Below are 14,006 nucleotides of genomic sequence, written 5' to 3' on the forward strand. Positions count from 1 at the left end.
CTTTCTCTCGCCTTGCTTTAAAGTTGCATGATGATGATTCTTGAGTCCATAAAGACCCCACAGCATCCGAAGTCTCCGATATGAGGGTGAAACATTCATGTCCTTGTTCTAGAAGGTGTTAATGAAGCTTCTAGCGTCTTAGCATTGTAGTTAATACGGGTCCAATGATATATTTAAAGTACTCGTGCGGCCAGAAAGTATGCAAATCCGAAGCTAGATGCACATACCACGGGATGGTAAACTACGACAGGAGCAACCTGGCTTTTCTAGCGGTAGAGTTGCATACCTACTTTGTGGCAGCACGAGTAATGGCTGTCAAAAAAGATTGCTGTAAGCCGTGTGATGGCACATCCTTGAAGCTTGGCGAATCGTTGCGTTCCCAATCTTCTATTCCTGGTCAAGTTGGAAGTCTGAAGTGCCAGGAAAGCGTAATGCTCCGTTTCTGGAACGTTAGCGGTTAGCAATGAGAAAGCTAGATACTTTCCCACTCTTTCCCTTGACAGTGTGAGCGCTTGAACATGTAGTTCATCAATCAGGCTACCATCCAGCGAAAGTTGCATCCTAGGATAAGATACAGAGAGCTAAGAACATAGAAGAATAATGGACCAACATACTGCACGTACCGTGATCAATTACCTCGATGATTCAAACGTATATCCCCTTCGAAGCAAGATCCTTGGAAGACTTTTGATTTCTCCGAAAAATCAATCATCATTTTCGGATATCCCCTACTAGAAAGTTGGAAAAGGGCGATAGTCCAAATGGTACTTGTTGCAGTGTAGTGTCTCCGGTAGTAGAGGAAGATTATATGGCAAAGACAACGCATGGATAATAAAGCGACCCGGTCTTTCACCCAGCGAATCCAATGCCATGGCCTCTGGTAACATGGAAATTAGATCTGACGACTTGACAAGGTTCGCACGTTTTATTAACAGAAAACAACATGGTTCCATGGTCATCATGATGAAGCGCCTTTGGAATAGTGAGGTAGGTGGGGTCACCCTGCAGCGAAGGATTGAAAAGCTGTGATACTTATGAGTCCTAAGCACAAACTTAGCCAAATGCGAGATACTTCCCGGGGGTAAATGAACTTGGCTTTTGTCCGAGGCCCAGGTGCCAATTACCAATAGAATTGGATGTGACAAATCTACAAGGAAGAGGCCGACGGAACGCAGCAGACAGGGGAAAGGGGGCATTACCGACTTGAGCAAGTTAAGGTATCCATTTTGACTGGGGAGGGACGAGAGAGAGGATGCTATTCCCATATCTTTGGGCAGATTCCGGTACTTGCGCTGGTAGCCATACCGCGTATGTATTGCCAAAGTTTGGTAAAGATAGGGATTATAGCATAATATTTGATAAAAGGAACTTTGACGGTGACTTTGGACCAAGACATTTGTCGACTTTCTAGATGAAAAGAATATCTTGAAACCTTCTAGAAGTTTTTGATAAGCTAGCTGAATGCATGGATATGTAGCTTTCTACCAAACTCCCCCTCAAAGCCCGTTCAATTTTCAAGGAACAATCACTGTAACCGAAATGGCAGTGGCTACTTCCTTTTGATGACCCCTTGCAATTCAACAAGAGTGCCATCTTACAGGTTGCCAACCGTATGGAAGAAGGCATAGATTTTCTATATCACGCCACCAATTTATGAAGTGGTTCCCATGTGCCATATATGTTGATATTGCAATCTCTCAGTGCATTGCATCACATTGGTTATTGGTAATACCTAGATGTGTACACACCACCCTTCATTGCCCCTAAAAACAGCTGATCGCCTTCACCTTGTTGATTTTTCCCCGATAGTGTATACGTCAACTTCTCTAGGATTGTCCCCTTTTATCTACAGCACAATCTTTGATGCTATATTATGCAATCCAGAGTGTACATTGCGCGTCGCACGTTGCACATTGCACAGGATTTGATCTTCAGATCCTTCGACGACAAAAATGCAGTTTGGACCTTAGATACGAGTTAAGAAGCGTCCTCTAGTACCTATACGCTCGAATGCTGTCCGCCTATATGCACTTCGATAGGGCTTGCGAGTTTCTTAACCAGTCGGAATTTCAAAAGCCTCCATTTATGAAGACTGCCGTGCAAGGGACTGCATCATCTACGGATCGGCTCTACGGTGTGTCTAAGTAAAGAACAGTCACGAGACCGGTATTTGAGCATTATGTTCAAGGTCTTCCGGGTCCTCTCCCGCTCAGGGGCATGTAGACCAGAGTTGTCCCTCCCCCTGGTACTGTTCTATACCGCCTCCTAGTTTCCAAATCTCAAAACCCCCCCGGAATTTGCTACCATTTTCTTACTCGTCTGAGCCGCCCCACGTGTCTCGCATTGGACCGAGGATAGTGATCGCTTCTCAAACGCTATTGAAGAATCATCAACGCATTCCGTAAAGTTCTTTAATCCGGGATTGTGAGTGCATCTCTTTTGTGATATCTGTCAACGAGCTGTGAGTGATTGTACCGTACCGATGCCGTTCTTAGTTGAACACGACGGTGGCACTAAATGATATGCAAGGTCACTGTTCACAAGGCGGTAAAGTATACAAATAATCTAGGAATGACCTACCTAAGATTCTCGTGGAAAGTAATGCAGTCAGGCACAGGCACAGGCACATTGTGGCTTAGCTTTTTAGGAGTTTTAGCACAGTGAGCTCCACCCATCAATCATTACCCTGTTCGGACTTCGTAAAACCTTATGACGGTGTAGGGTACGTATCTACTATCTACTATCGAGTATCAAGAGGCTGCTCGAGCCTCAAGGTTTACCAGGATGGAACTTCCCAGCACTCCAGGAGATGGCTGATGTTTCCAATAGGCTCATTACGGGGTAATTGACATAGTGCGGCAGCGTACCTTACCACTTGTAACTTAACTCACCCCCCTTGACCTATACCTGGCACAGCGTAGCGCTTGTGAGGTCACAAATCGTGCAACTTGCAAGCACAAATGATAAACGCGGTGGTCGGATAGCTTAGAGGTAGGGAGTGGCATGTAGCATGTAGCGTGGGGCACCGTTAATTGAGGGAGCATAATGGCAATGGACCCCCGGGTGGTCCTTGGTCACTAGATCACCATTCATCATTCATCTTGAAGAATCAAGATGAATGGCAATTGGTTGGGTATGGGCATGGACATTGTAAATAAAGCTAATTTACCACGATTGAAAAAAATGGCATGAGAGCAATGGAAGCTCGGAATGGCTTTGATACTGAACCGGTGTTAGCATTATCCTGTCAAGCTTGCTTTGGGGTCCACCATTAATGTAATTGAATGAAAGTATAATGACATGAAAGTGGCATTAAGCTGTGGCAATCAACGCGTGCAATTAATAGGCGTGCGTATTTGGCCTGTATGGTATCGATAGAGCGTGAGGCAAAGTTCATATATGCTCCAGATGTTAACCCCTGAGAGCAAACGTATGGCAAGTGAGTGTGTGTTGTACAGTAGATTCCTTTAGCTGGTGCCTGTGTCAAGAGGAGAAAGCAGTCACCTAATCATCTTTGAGAGATCGCGGTGACAGGATTGATAGGATTGAGTCGGTTGTGACCAGGGTAAACTAGGGGATCTTGGAAACGAAACTTAGCAAGTCAGCAAGTGTCTACCTACCTATGTAGTCGCAAATCTTCATCCAGTCAAGTGTATGTCAATGTTTACATATATTAAAAGAAAGTGGATGAGAAGTGGACACTGGACGCTGGACACTGGTGACTGGAGCGACATTGGACATTGGACATTGGACTGCGAGAAGTGGAGGTTGATCGGCAGATTTCAAGTCATCTCTCGTTTGGTACATATTGTTTATGATTATTACAGAGTACAATTTTGTCCTTGATCAATATGTGCATATTCCCAAGCAATATCGACCGACGGACGTGTGTATTCATAGGTACTCGGATCGATTAGAAGTGCCGTTGTCTTGTTCTTGTTCTTTTTCCACTTCTTTTTCCACTTCTTCTTCTTCTTCTTCTTCTGGTTCTTCATCGTCGTCGTCTTCATCATCATCTTTTTCTTCTTTCCATCTTCTTTCTTCTTTCTTCTTTCTTCAACCATCTCAGTTCTCTATAAATCCATGACTAATCAAGCAATCTATTATTATTCCATCAAGTCTCAATTCCTGACTCTTGACATGAATCTTTTCCTCTTTTTCTCTTTTCCCTTGCCCTGCTTCTTCCAAGTCTCTCTTCCCAATTCCCCTATAGAGACTGACTATACCTAGTAAATCGAGGACTAAAGTTCTGACCACCCTGTTTTAAGCTTTTAGCGACTTTTCTTTTTATCGTACCAGCAAACCAGGATTTCCAAAAGGTCTCCATCAACAAAGCCTGCAAAACCTAATCAGCCCCTGTAAATTAAAAAAAACAAAAAGAGCATCGACATCCATCTAAATTTCTAAATACCCTCGTAATACACCCACTATTGCCGAATAGAAGGCCAAAAGAAGGATTCGAACCCTTTTCTTATGCTTCTAGTTCATTAATTCCCCCCCTCTCATTCTCAATCTTCCCAAGTTCCCCCCTCCCCCCTCCCCTCGATCCTCGAAACCCGAATATCTCTACAACCCACCCCTTCCCTCAACTATTGCTCCCAGTCTTTTCTCAATATTTCCGCATTCCTTGTCAATTCTCCTTGACACCCAGACACCCAGGTACCCAAATATCTCACCCTCTTTTTTCGAGAAGAAAAAAAGAAGTAGAAGTCCATTGACAATTCTACGCCTTATCCACACATCCAAACGCTAAACCACTAAAAATCATCTGTGAGTACCTAGAGAGAGAGCGAGAGCATCTCATTTTTTTCACGATACATGAACCTTCCCTATCTCATTCTCTGAACTCCTCATCCGTCTTCTCCAACAATAGCCTCTACGCTTTGATATCTTGGCTCATCATCTGTGGTTTCTAATTGAAGAACATCAACAGACCATTTCATCTTGATTGTACATGATTTCTTACATCGAATCTATAAAACCGGCATCGGCGCATTATTAACTATCAAGAAAGAGTACCTGCCGCATTGTATCCCGAGCTTCTAGTTCAGCCCAGAAGCAGCCTCCATCTCGAGATCTCTTCTCCGCCCTGCAGCAATCGCATGGTTCCTTCCGAGGCATCTTAATAACCTTCGTGTCACCTTGAAAACTACAACATCACTCCAACGTCAGTTCAATCCCGTAAGATCGAATTACAATCTCAATGTAAGTTTGCATATCCTGACCCATCAACTACCAACGGTAGGGAAACAAATCACTAACATCCGATGGAATACTAGAAGATCTATCTAAATCTTTCTTTCGATTTCTCGACTCCTTTAAAGGATCAATTACTTCTCGAACTGTAAGACGCGCTCTACAAACAGATTCTACAAACAGATATAACTTTGCGACGCGAACAGTTTGTGTCAAGACCCTGAATATTCGCAGAAGGTCTCGAGTCTCAAGAGCGCATACATAAGAAAAGAAAAGGATTGTTGGACTAATAAGCTCACTTCTTATTGAGAGAACAAGTTTGCGGATTCACAAAACTCTCTTCAACCCAAATTCGAAAACGCGCCACTGCAAAGACACTTTGCCTCATCACATCTCACATTCACCACTGATCCAATATATCATCTCATCAGACGAACCTTTGGCTCGTGCCTCAGACACTGCAGTATTTCGAACCAGCATCACTCAAAAGAGGTGCCAGCATATTCTCAAGTTCTGAGAACCATCGCTAGCTCATACGAACCAGTGTTTTTACTTTACGGTACGATACGGCACTTCCTTGGGGCCAAAGAACACGCATGCGCAGTCGCGTCTAGGAGATTATTTCAATCCAGCGGAACAAAGCCAAGAGACTCGAGCAACATCAGCGTTCCATCAATTGGAAAAGCATATTCTTCTGATTTGAGAACGATTAAAAGCAGAGGCAATCAATTTTAACCGGTCTGTACGGTTGCCCGTGCGTTGTGACATTCCCGCATCCCCGCCCACCCAGTGTCCAGACTGGCGGAATTTACATAGTAACTGATCGTGAAAATTGTCGCGGTCAATTTTTTTATTTTTTTTATTTTTACTTTTGAAGCCATACAGTGGACAGTGACCTAGTCATCAATAATAAGGTAAGCAAGCTCGGATATCTACATATCTACATACACACAGTACATACAGTGCATACATACTGGATCCACTCATCCACTCACCCACTCATCCACCCCTAACTCTACGTTATTATTTCTACACAATTAGGAGAATTGGCGGTGTGCACCGTGCTGTTGTTGTTGATGCCAACACTACACACAGCATTGCATCTCTTACCCCATAACACTTTGCTAATATTCACCCACTATAGACTTTTTGAAAAAAGTGAAAAGCGGCAAAATCCCCTCAAAAGAAGTCAATCTAAAAGGTCACTTTAACTCTTGATTGGAACGAAGAACTTTCAGTCACGTTATTCTACTTAATTCACTACGGTCTCTTTGGTCATTACGGCCCAAGCTATATCTTTGCAAAGTATTTTCTATTTAATATTCTTGCATACGACTTACAGCCTCTCGAACACTGGTTCCCGAGACACAAAGCAACCTTCGAGACACGGTACCAGATTTCAAAACTTGGTACGAACGCCTGATCCAAGCGTCGATCACCTCCTATAATCTTCTTTTATTCCTCTCTACTCCGATTTTCTAGCCAAGGGAATCTTGAAAAGAATCATCTCATTATGGATATCAAAGAAATAGTTAATTCGAAAGGAGTGAAAGGAGCAGCAGCGGCGGCGGCAGCATCAGCAAGTGGTCAAGCTCAAGCTCAGGCTCAAGATTTACACTTACTCCAAACTATATCGCAAGCCAACGGAATGCGCATGTCTGACACTGGATCCGAGAGAGGTACTTCTCCTCATGGCTCTGAACATTCTCAATATTCTACACCACGAATGGGAATGAATGTAATGAACGGAGCACCAAATGGCATGCGTTATCCTTCACCTCCCGGTATGCAAAACGCGATGCCAATGATGCAACAGCCTTACCGCCCCGATATTCCTTTCGATAACAGTATGATGCCCACACAACAACAAGATAACACGCGTCAGCGTCAACCTGGAGATGTCACAGTCACAAAAGCTTTCCCTTGTAGTACATGTGGCAAAGGATTTGCTCGCCGAAGTGACCTTGCAAGACATGGTAAGTTTCTTGATAAAATAATTATAATCCCAGTCGAGTTGCTGACCCCTTCATCTAGAGCGAATTCACAGTGGTGTCCGACCTCATGTCTGTGATTATCCGGGGTGTGGCAAACAATTCATTCAAAGATCAGCTTTGACAGTCCACCTCCGAGTTCACACTGGTGAAAAGCCTCACACTTGCGAACGATGTGCAAAGGTGAGCATTATTTTCATAAGTTATAGGTTGGAGAATTTTGCTAATTTAGAATAGCCCTTTAGTGATTCCAGTTCTCTTGCTAGACATAGGCGCATTCATTCAGGGAAGCGTCCATACAAGTGCCCATATGCCGATTGTCAAAAGACTTTCACTCGAAGAACCACTTTGACACGCCACCAAAATCATCATACCGGAACTGTCGAAGAGGCTGCTGCCGCAACTGCTGCTGCTCTCGCCACTCGACCTGGTAATAACAGACCTAGTAGACAACGTTCTGATGGCGAGTCATATTCAAACAATGGATCTCCAATGTCAACTCCTTCACCAGGCCGACATCTTTCTGCTTCTCCAAGTTCTGACATGGCACCAATGAATAGCATGCAGCGCCACCCTGGTGATTACGGCTACATGAATAACAGCTCTTTACCTGGCCATCTTCGCGGTGATTATGGTGTACCAAGCCAGCCACCACCAGTCTCCACTGCTTTTGCAAATGGTATGCAGCAACAACGACCTACCTCCCACCCAACCGGTTATGGCCCACCAAACATTCTAGAGCCTCCTGCCAACATGGAACAACGTCAACCTGGTAGCGCAAATGGTAGTCCACACATGACCAATATGGGTTGGCAATCACCATCTCATATGGGATCTCCATCGCACAACAACAATTATGTCTATCCAGACCCTGATCCGTATGGATCTGGCGCAGCGATAGGCCAGATGTATTACCCAAATTCAAATATGAGAAGACCACAAAGCACGGAGCCAGAACAATATGATATGAAGCCAAGAATGGGCGATCTATGGGCCACAGCTCAATGATGAACATATCGTATTGTCTGAAACTTTCTTTCTCTGCTTGCTTTAAATGATTCTCTGGTTTTCATAGTGCTATGAATCTTTTCATGAACTATGTTTGATACCCTGTACACGTCACGACTCATTCTTTCATTTCTTTCTGATCGTTCACTCTTGATGTTCGACAGCACTGCATACTATCAAAAGGGCTTTGTTATCTCGATATTGGCGTTCTTGAGATTCTATTGCGATCTTGTGATTTTCAGGCGGTTTTCTTTCGGTGGAATAAAGAATCTCTAGATATCATGAAGCAAATGACCTTGTTTTCTGATTAAGTAACTTCGGGGTTGTGGCTCATGGCAATAATGATGATATTGGTCTCTTACCTTTCACATTCATCACACTTGGTATCAAGCTTCACGACACTCACTTCTACGTTGGACTGGCCCCCTATTAGGGCTACACATTTTGGTGTGGGATGTTTGCATTAGCTTTTGTGATGAATTGAGCAGTAGGGCTCAAATTCTTTACTTCTTACTTTATTGTAAAGTAGTAATTCCGGGATTGGGTTGGTCTGGTCTTGTTTGGGGCGAGCGATGGGAAGTGAATAAATTGATGGGCGGGATGCTTGCTAGGAGGCTGCTTTTTTTACTGCATTTGCTGGCGCTAAAATTATGTGTAGAATTGCCATTAATGAAAAAAAATTAACATGACTTTTGTATTTACTTTGTGGTGATGTGTTGTCAGATGATTGAGTATTTGCAATGCTATTTGTGACTTCTCTTATTTTCGATGAAACTGAGTATAGTGCGTGCGCATACATGCAAAGCAACTACTTGAGATGTAGTAGATCCGATTTGCGAAATAGTAGAATGTAGAAAAGACTCAAGAAACATTTGAAAATCTAGTTAAATTCCATTGTTGAGATTTTGCCTTTTGCTCCTCGCGGCGGTTGAATCTAATATACCAAGCCCATATAGAACTACAAGTAAGGACCGATTAAACTCCTCATCATCTATCCAACAAATTTATCGTCTCCGTTTTATCTCCTACAGATGTCTACCTCTACTCTCCATTGCCTTCGAGCGGCCTTCTTTCCAGCCTCTCTTCTTTCCGAAAATCACACCTGATGTCTTTCATAACACACATAGATCGGCTTCTCATCTCAAACCCCATTTCCATTACGCTGCTCCTCATTCTTCACCCACTTCCCCTCTTTCTCCTCCAAATACTCCACTAGAGCCTCAATCGTACAAGTCTTCAACCCCCATTTCTTTCCAAAAGCTAAACATCCATCTCTCCTCAACATTCCCGGCTCCTTCCTAATCGCCTGTCCGGCAACTTCCTCTCCATCCTCCACAATCTCGCATATAACCCCCACAGGCGGCTTTCCCGCCAATTTACAGAAATCCACCGCAGCCTCCGTATGTCCCGGTCTCTCACGCACACCGCCCTCGCGCGCTCGCAAGGGGAATACGTGACCGGGTCTTCGGAAACTCTGCGGGCTGGATTTCGCATCCGCAAGCATGGTGCAGGTGAGAGAGCGATCGTGAGCGCTGATGCCGGTAGTGGTCGATGGGTGGTTGGCATCGATACTTATAGTGTAGGCGGTACGGTTGGGGTCTTCATTATCGCTGACCATCTGGGGGAGAGCGAATTGCGTGGTTAGGGAGGGGGGAATGGGTGTGCAGATTATGCCGGAGGTGTGGCGGACCATGAAGGCCATTTTTTCGGGCGTCATGTCGCTGGCGGATATTATTAGGTCGCCTTCGTTTTCGCGCGAGGCAGAGTCGAGGACGATGATGAATTCGCCATTTTCTGGGAGGAGGGAGGGGAGAGTTAGTTGGGAGGGGGGATGGGTGTGTACGGGAAGGGTCGGGAGAGAGCGGATGAAGGGAGTGCTTACTGAAGGCGGTGATTGTGTCTTCGATTGTATCGAATTCATGGATTATGTCTGAAGAAGGCATTTTGATTATCTATGAGAATATGTTGTGCGTGGAAGGAAATGAGGGAATCGGACTGAGAAGATGGGATGAATATATAAAAATGCCCCGCTTCCGAATGATAGTGGGGAGATGTCGTGAGATATCTAATGATGATTTGACAATTGGACTTTCTATCACGAAAGTAGAAGTAACAATGAATAAGCAATATTGTCAAGAATAATATCAGGAACGATATGTGTATGATTATATATTCAAGTCAGTGGATACAAATTTGCGGTATGAAGTAGCTGAACATCTCAAGTGCCCTGAGTACATTTTTTGTTCTCCGGGGCGGATGGAAAGATCTTCGGCATCGGACAACTAGGGGATTTTGGTATAGTACAGGGGTATGGAAGACAGAAATGCATAAGGGCTTACCAAGAGGCTGACAAAAACCAATTAATTTTCATGTCAGCAAACGCTTTTCAACAAATCATATACGAAAATTACACACACAACCTGGGATTTCTCGAACGTTTTGAGCCTCGACGAATCTATTCCTTGGAGCCGATTACATATCCCTAGGAAACTAGTTAATGTTATCCAATTCCAATTGGCAACGAAAGAGCTTGGCCTTCGACTTGGAGTACAGGATTATATAGGAATTTTGTGACATTATTTATATACATATATACATACACACAAATATACAAATCATGCCCCTCACTCTCTCCACGCCACTACATCCGACATCCCTCCGAAATATCAATCTACTTCTCCGAACCGCACCTCGATACATCCAGAATCAATTTCGAAGTCAATCTACTTCTCCCAACCATTCCCATTCCCATTCCTCATCATCTGTCAATCCCAACGAAGTATCGCATTTCAACGCTCTCGCATCAACATGGTGGGATCCCCATGGCTCTTCACGGTTACTACATTTAATGAATCCGCTCCGTCATGATTTCATTCGCACATGTCATTCTTCGCAGCCCATCCCCCCCGCATCTTCCGGGCTGAAATATCTCGATATTGGGTGTGGCGGCGGGATCTTCGCCGAGAGTGCCGCGAGAATGGGGAATTCGGGGAGCGTCACGGCGATTGATCCTTCGCCCGTAGTGTTGAATGTTGCAAAAGCTCATGCGCGCAAAGATCCGGGGCTGCAGGGGAAATTAACGTATTTGAATACGTCGATTGAGGGGTTGCCGAGGCCGACATCGAGAGAGGAACAATATGATGTGCTTTCGTTGTTTGAGGTTATTGAACATATTACGTATCCGTCTGAGTTTCTGGATAAGTGTACGCCGTTTGTGAAGCCCGGGGGGTGGATTATCATGAGTACGATGGCAAGGACGTGGACGAGTTGGTTGACGACAAAGGTGGTGGCGGAGGATGTTATGGGGATTGTACCGAGGGGGACGCATGATTGGAATCAGTATATTAATGAGGAGGAGTTAAGAGGACATTTTTTGAGGGAGAGGGGCTGGAATAGTCCGATTGTTAGGGGGGTGGTTTATGTGCCAGGGTTGGGGTGGAAGGTTGTGCCTGGGAGTGAGAAGGTGGGGAATTATTTCTTTGGGATTAGGAGGGATGAGGTTACGCAGGTGTGAGGTTGTGTCTGGGGAATGCACTGGGAGGGGAAAGATCCTTTGTATTCGTTAAGGTGTTGATATCCTGAGGGTTCCTACAGAAGTAATGTTAGTAATGATGAGTGGTTACTCGTCAAGAAACCGAAGCCACTTGTTGATATCCGGAATGGGTTGATAACAGATGGCGAAGGAATTTGGATGTATACTCTAGGGTGTTTAAGCTCTTGCACTGCAGGTACAGTATTATTCACATGATATTGTGAATATTGGCATCAAATGCGATCCACTACTTGCAATGATACCAAAAAAGCGTATTCTTTCAGAATGTCGCAAAAACATATAGCCGACTTGGCTTTGCAAGATATATCACTATTGATATACCTACGACAACTTATGAGCCATTCTTATGAGAAATGTAATAACAATGATAGTAAATCAAAGCGTTGCACCTTGTAAGTCTATACCATCTAGAAAATATGCATATCATAGGTAACCATAGTCTATCTCACTCCCATCCCATGCTCTACAGCAAGTATCCAGAACATAATACATACATCTATCTATCATCCCAAATCTCATATTCCCCATAGCATTTCTTCATCTTCAAGTGAATAACACTGAACAACCTTGGAGCGATAAGTAGGATGTAGTTTTTTTGAAAAGTTTTGTTGCATATCTGTAGATGTGTGTAGTGATGTGTATAGTTGCTAGCTTGTTGCCAGCGTATTCCATTCGAGAACTCTAATAGTAATAAGTAACCAAAGAGATGGAAACGGAAAGAAATATTTCAGATGTGCAACGGAAGGTGTGGAAAGATGCTGGTGAGTTGTTGTATGAAGCTACTTGGTGGGCTCGGTAATGTGAAATAGTGAATTGTGAGGGAAGATTGGTTTTGTTGCATATCTGTGGGTGCATATAGTAGCTAGCTTGTTGTAGTGTTGCTAGCGTGATATATTCAAAAATAATAATAATAAGTGGTTAAGGGGATTGGAAACAGAAAGATGTGTTTTACATATGCAACAAAATATGTGAGAAGACCTGGTGAGTTGTCATGTGAAGTATTGAATTGGGAGGTGAGTTAGTTTTGTTGCTTATCTGTAGATGTATATAGTGGCTAGCTTGTTATAATGTTGCTAGCGGTGCTCGGTTCAGGGCTCCAAGGGTGCTCTTTGTCTGTGAGATGTGCAACGAAACTTATGATGAGGTTAGTAGGTTGTCGTCTGAAAGTATTCGGTGTGTTCTATGGCGAATTGGTGAATGAATATATGGATTTTAATCAGTTTGTTGCAGGTCTACAGAGGCAGTGCTGCAACTTTATGGCTAGTTTGAGATCTATAGTTGCTGGTGAACGCTTCATTCGGGTTCCTGGCTTTACTAGCGAGGAGTGAGATATCTCGATTGTGCAACGGAACTTGTGTAAAATCAGGGAATTATCATCTGAAGTTGTTTGGGTAAGCTCCATCGCATAAAGTGGTGAATGGATGAAGTGAGATCATTTTGTTGCATATCTGGAATTTTTGGACAGCAGCTGGCGTGGTGTGTAATCGTTAGCATGATATTGATTCGGCCTTTGGGTGGTTCAGATGCCTATAAATGAAAGGCAACACTCCTTAATTGGTCGGCCACTTAGAAGAGCCGGCCATTAAGATATGACAAAAAAATTGATGAAAGCTTTTTCGTAGTGTTTTAGGGATCGATAGTTTCATAATTGATGTTCAATTGGCTCTAGGGTAGATGAAGCAGACTTCTAGACGAAGTACACAGGATTTTGCAAACATGCAACAAAACTTTGGATTCTCATCTGGAGCATTCGAGATGAAGTTGAAGTAAATTTGTAGAGAATGGTGAACAAAGGTAGATCCTGGAGATTTGGAATTGTACATGAGAGACTGCTAGTTGTGAGGTGGAAACCTTGCTTTAATACATTGTGGTTACTATTTCGACTCATGGCGTCTTAGGACAATAGATCTCTTGTGTTGTAGCGTGGAAAATTCTACACCTTTTGGAGAAATTGACGAGGTTCGCATGCTTCGTTACGGCCCATAGAAGCTAGAATGGACAACGGCATAGAAAGCTAATGGGAAGAGAGGAAAAGCTATGGTGTTCTAAATCGTCCGACATATGCTGATTGAATAATCATTCTGGCGAGAATCTACGCATATCTCCAGACCATCTAATGACTAGAGGATAGTTTGGAGATTGGAAGGGGCCAATTATTGACAGGTTGCCGAATTTCATCCAACATAGGCAATATAGCTTCCTAGGCCTCTCGTGCGTGCCAGAACAAAAACATGAACAACAAGGAGAAAGGCTGCATT

The 14,006-nt window shown here is 43.8% G+C and overlaps 5 protein-coding genes across 5 annotated transcripts; 2 read left to right on the top strand and 3 right to left on the bottom strand.

The window, feature by feature from the left end:
• Positions 1 to 997: 997 nt before the first annotated feature.
• Bfra_001699 (uncharacterized protein) lies at positions 998 to 1,676 on the bottom strand (the record flags this gene model as incomplete). Its single annotated transcript, XM_037332124.1, has 3 exons — positions 998 to 1,031; positions 1,054 to 1,457; positions 1,599 to 1,676. 3 exons carry the CDS (start codon positions 1,674 to 1,676, stop codon positions 998 to 1,000), a joined length of 516 nt encoding a protein of 171 aa, XP_037196278.1.
• A 2,145-nt stretch (positions 1,677 to 3,821) lies between these two features.
• Positions 3,822 to 4,064, bottom strand: Bfra_001700 (uncharacterized protein; the record flags this gene model as incomplete). The annotated part of the gene is made up of 1 exon (XM_037332125.1): positions 3,822 to 4,064. The coding sequence occupies one exon, from the start codon at positions 4,062 to 4,064 to the stop codon at positions 3,822 to 3,824; it is 243 nt and encodes an 80-aa protein (XP_037196279.1).
• Positions 4,065 to 6,709: 2,645 nt separating this feature from the next.
• On the top strand, positions 6,710 to 8,195 carry Bfra_001701 (putative zinc finger protein 58 protein; the record flags this gene model as incomplete). The annotated part of the gene is made up of 3 exons (XM_037332126.1): positions 6,710 to 7,172; positions 7,231 to 7,370; positions 7,425 to 8,195. 3 exons carry the CDS (start codon positions 6,710 to 6,712, stop codon positions 8,193 to 8,195), a joined length of 1,374 nt encoding a protein of 457 aa, XP_037196280.1.
• Positions 8,196 to 9,336: 1,141 nt separating this feature from the next.
• Bfra_001702 (putative 3,4-dihydroxy-2-butanone 4-phosphate synthase protein) lies at positions 9,337 to 10,138 on the bottom strand (the record flags this gene model as incomplete). Its single annotated transcript, XM_037332127.1, has 2 exons — positions 9,337 to 9,989; positions 10,078 to 10,138. 2 exons carry the CDS (start codon positions 10,136 to 10,138, stop codon positions 9,337 to 9,339), a joined length of 714 nt encoding a protein of 237 aa, XP_037196281.1.
• A 674-nt stretch (positions 10,139 to 10,812) lies between these two features.
• Positions 10,813 to 11,709, top strand: Bfra_001703 (putative 3-demethylubiquinone-9 3-o-methyltransferase protein; the record flags this gene model as incomplete). Its single annotated transcript, XM_037332128.1, has 1 exon — positions 10,813 to 11,709. One exon carries the CDS (start codon positions 10,813 to 10,815, stop codon positions 11,707 to 11,709), a length of 897 nt encoding a protein of 298 aa, XP_037196282.1.
• Between the last annotated feature and the right edge of the window lie 2,297 nt (positions 11,710 to 14,006).

Source organism: Botrytis fragariae (genome assembly GCF_013461495.1).
Source record: "Botrytis fragariae strain BVB16 chromosome Unknown tig00000006, whole genome shotgun sequence".
Taxonomy (NCBI): domain Eukaryota; kingdom Fungi; phylum Ascomycota; class Leotiomycetes; order Helotiales; family Sclerotiniaceae; genus Botrytis; species Botrytis fragariae.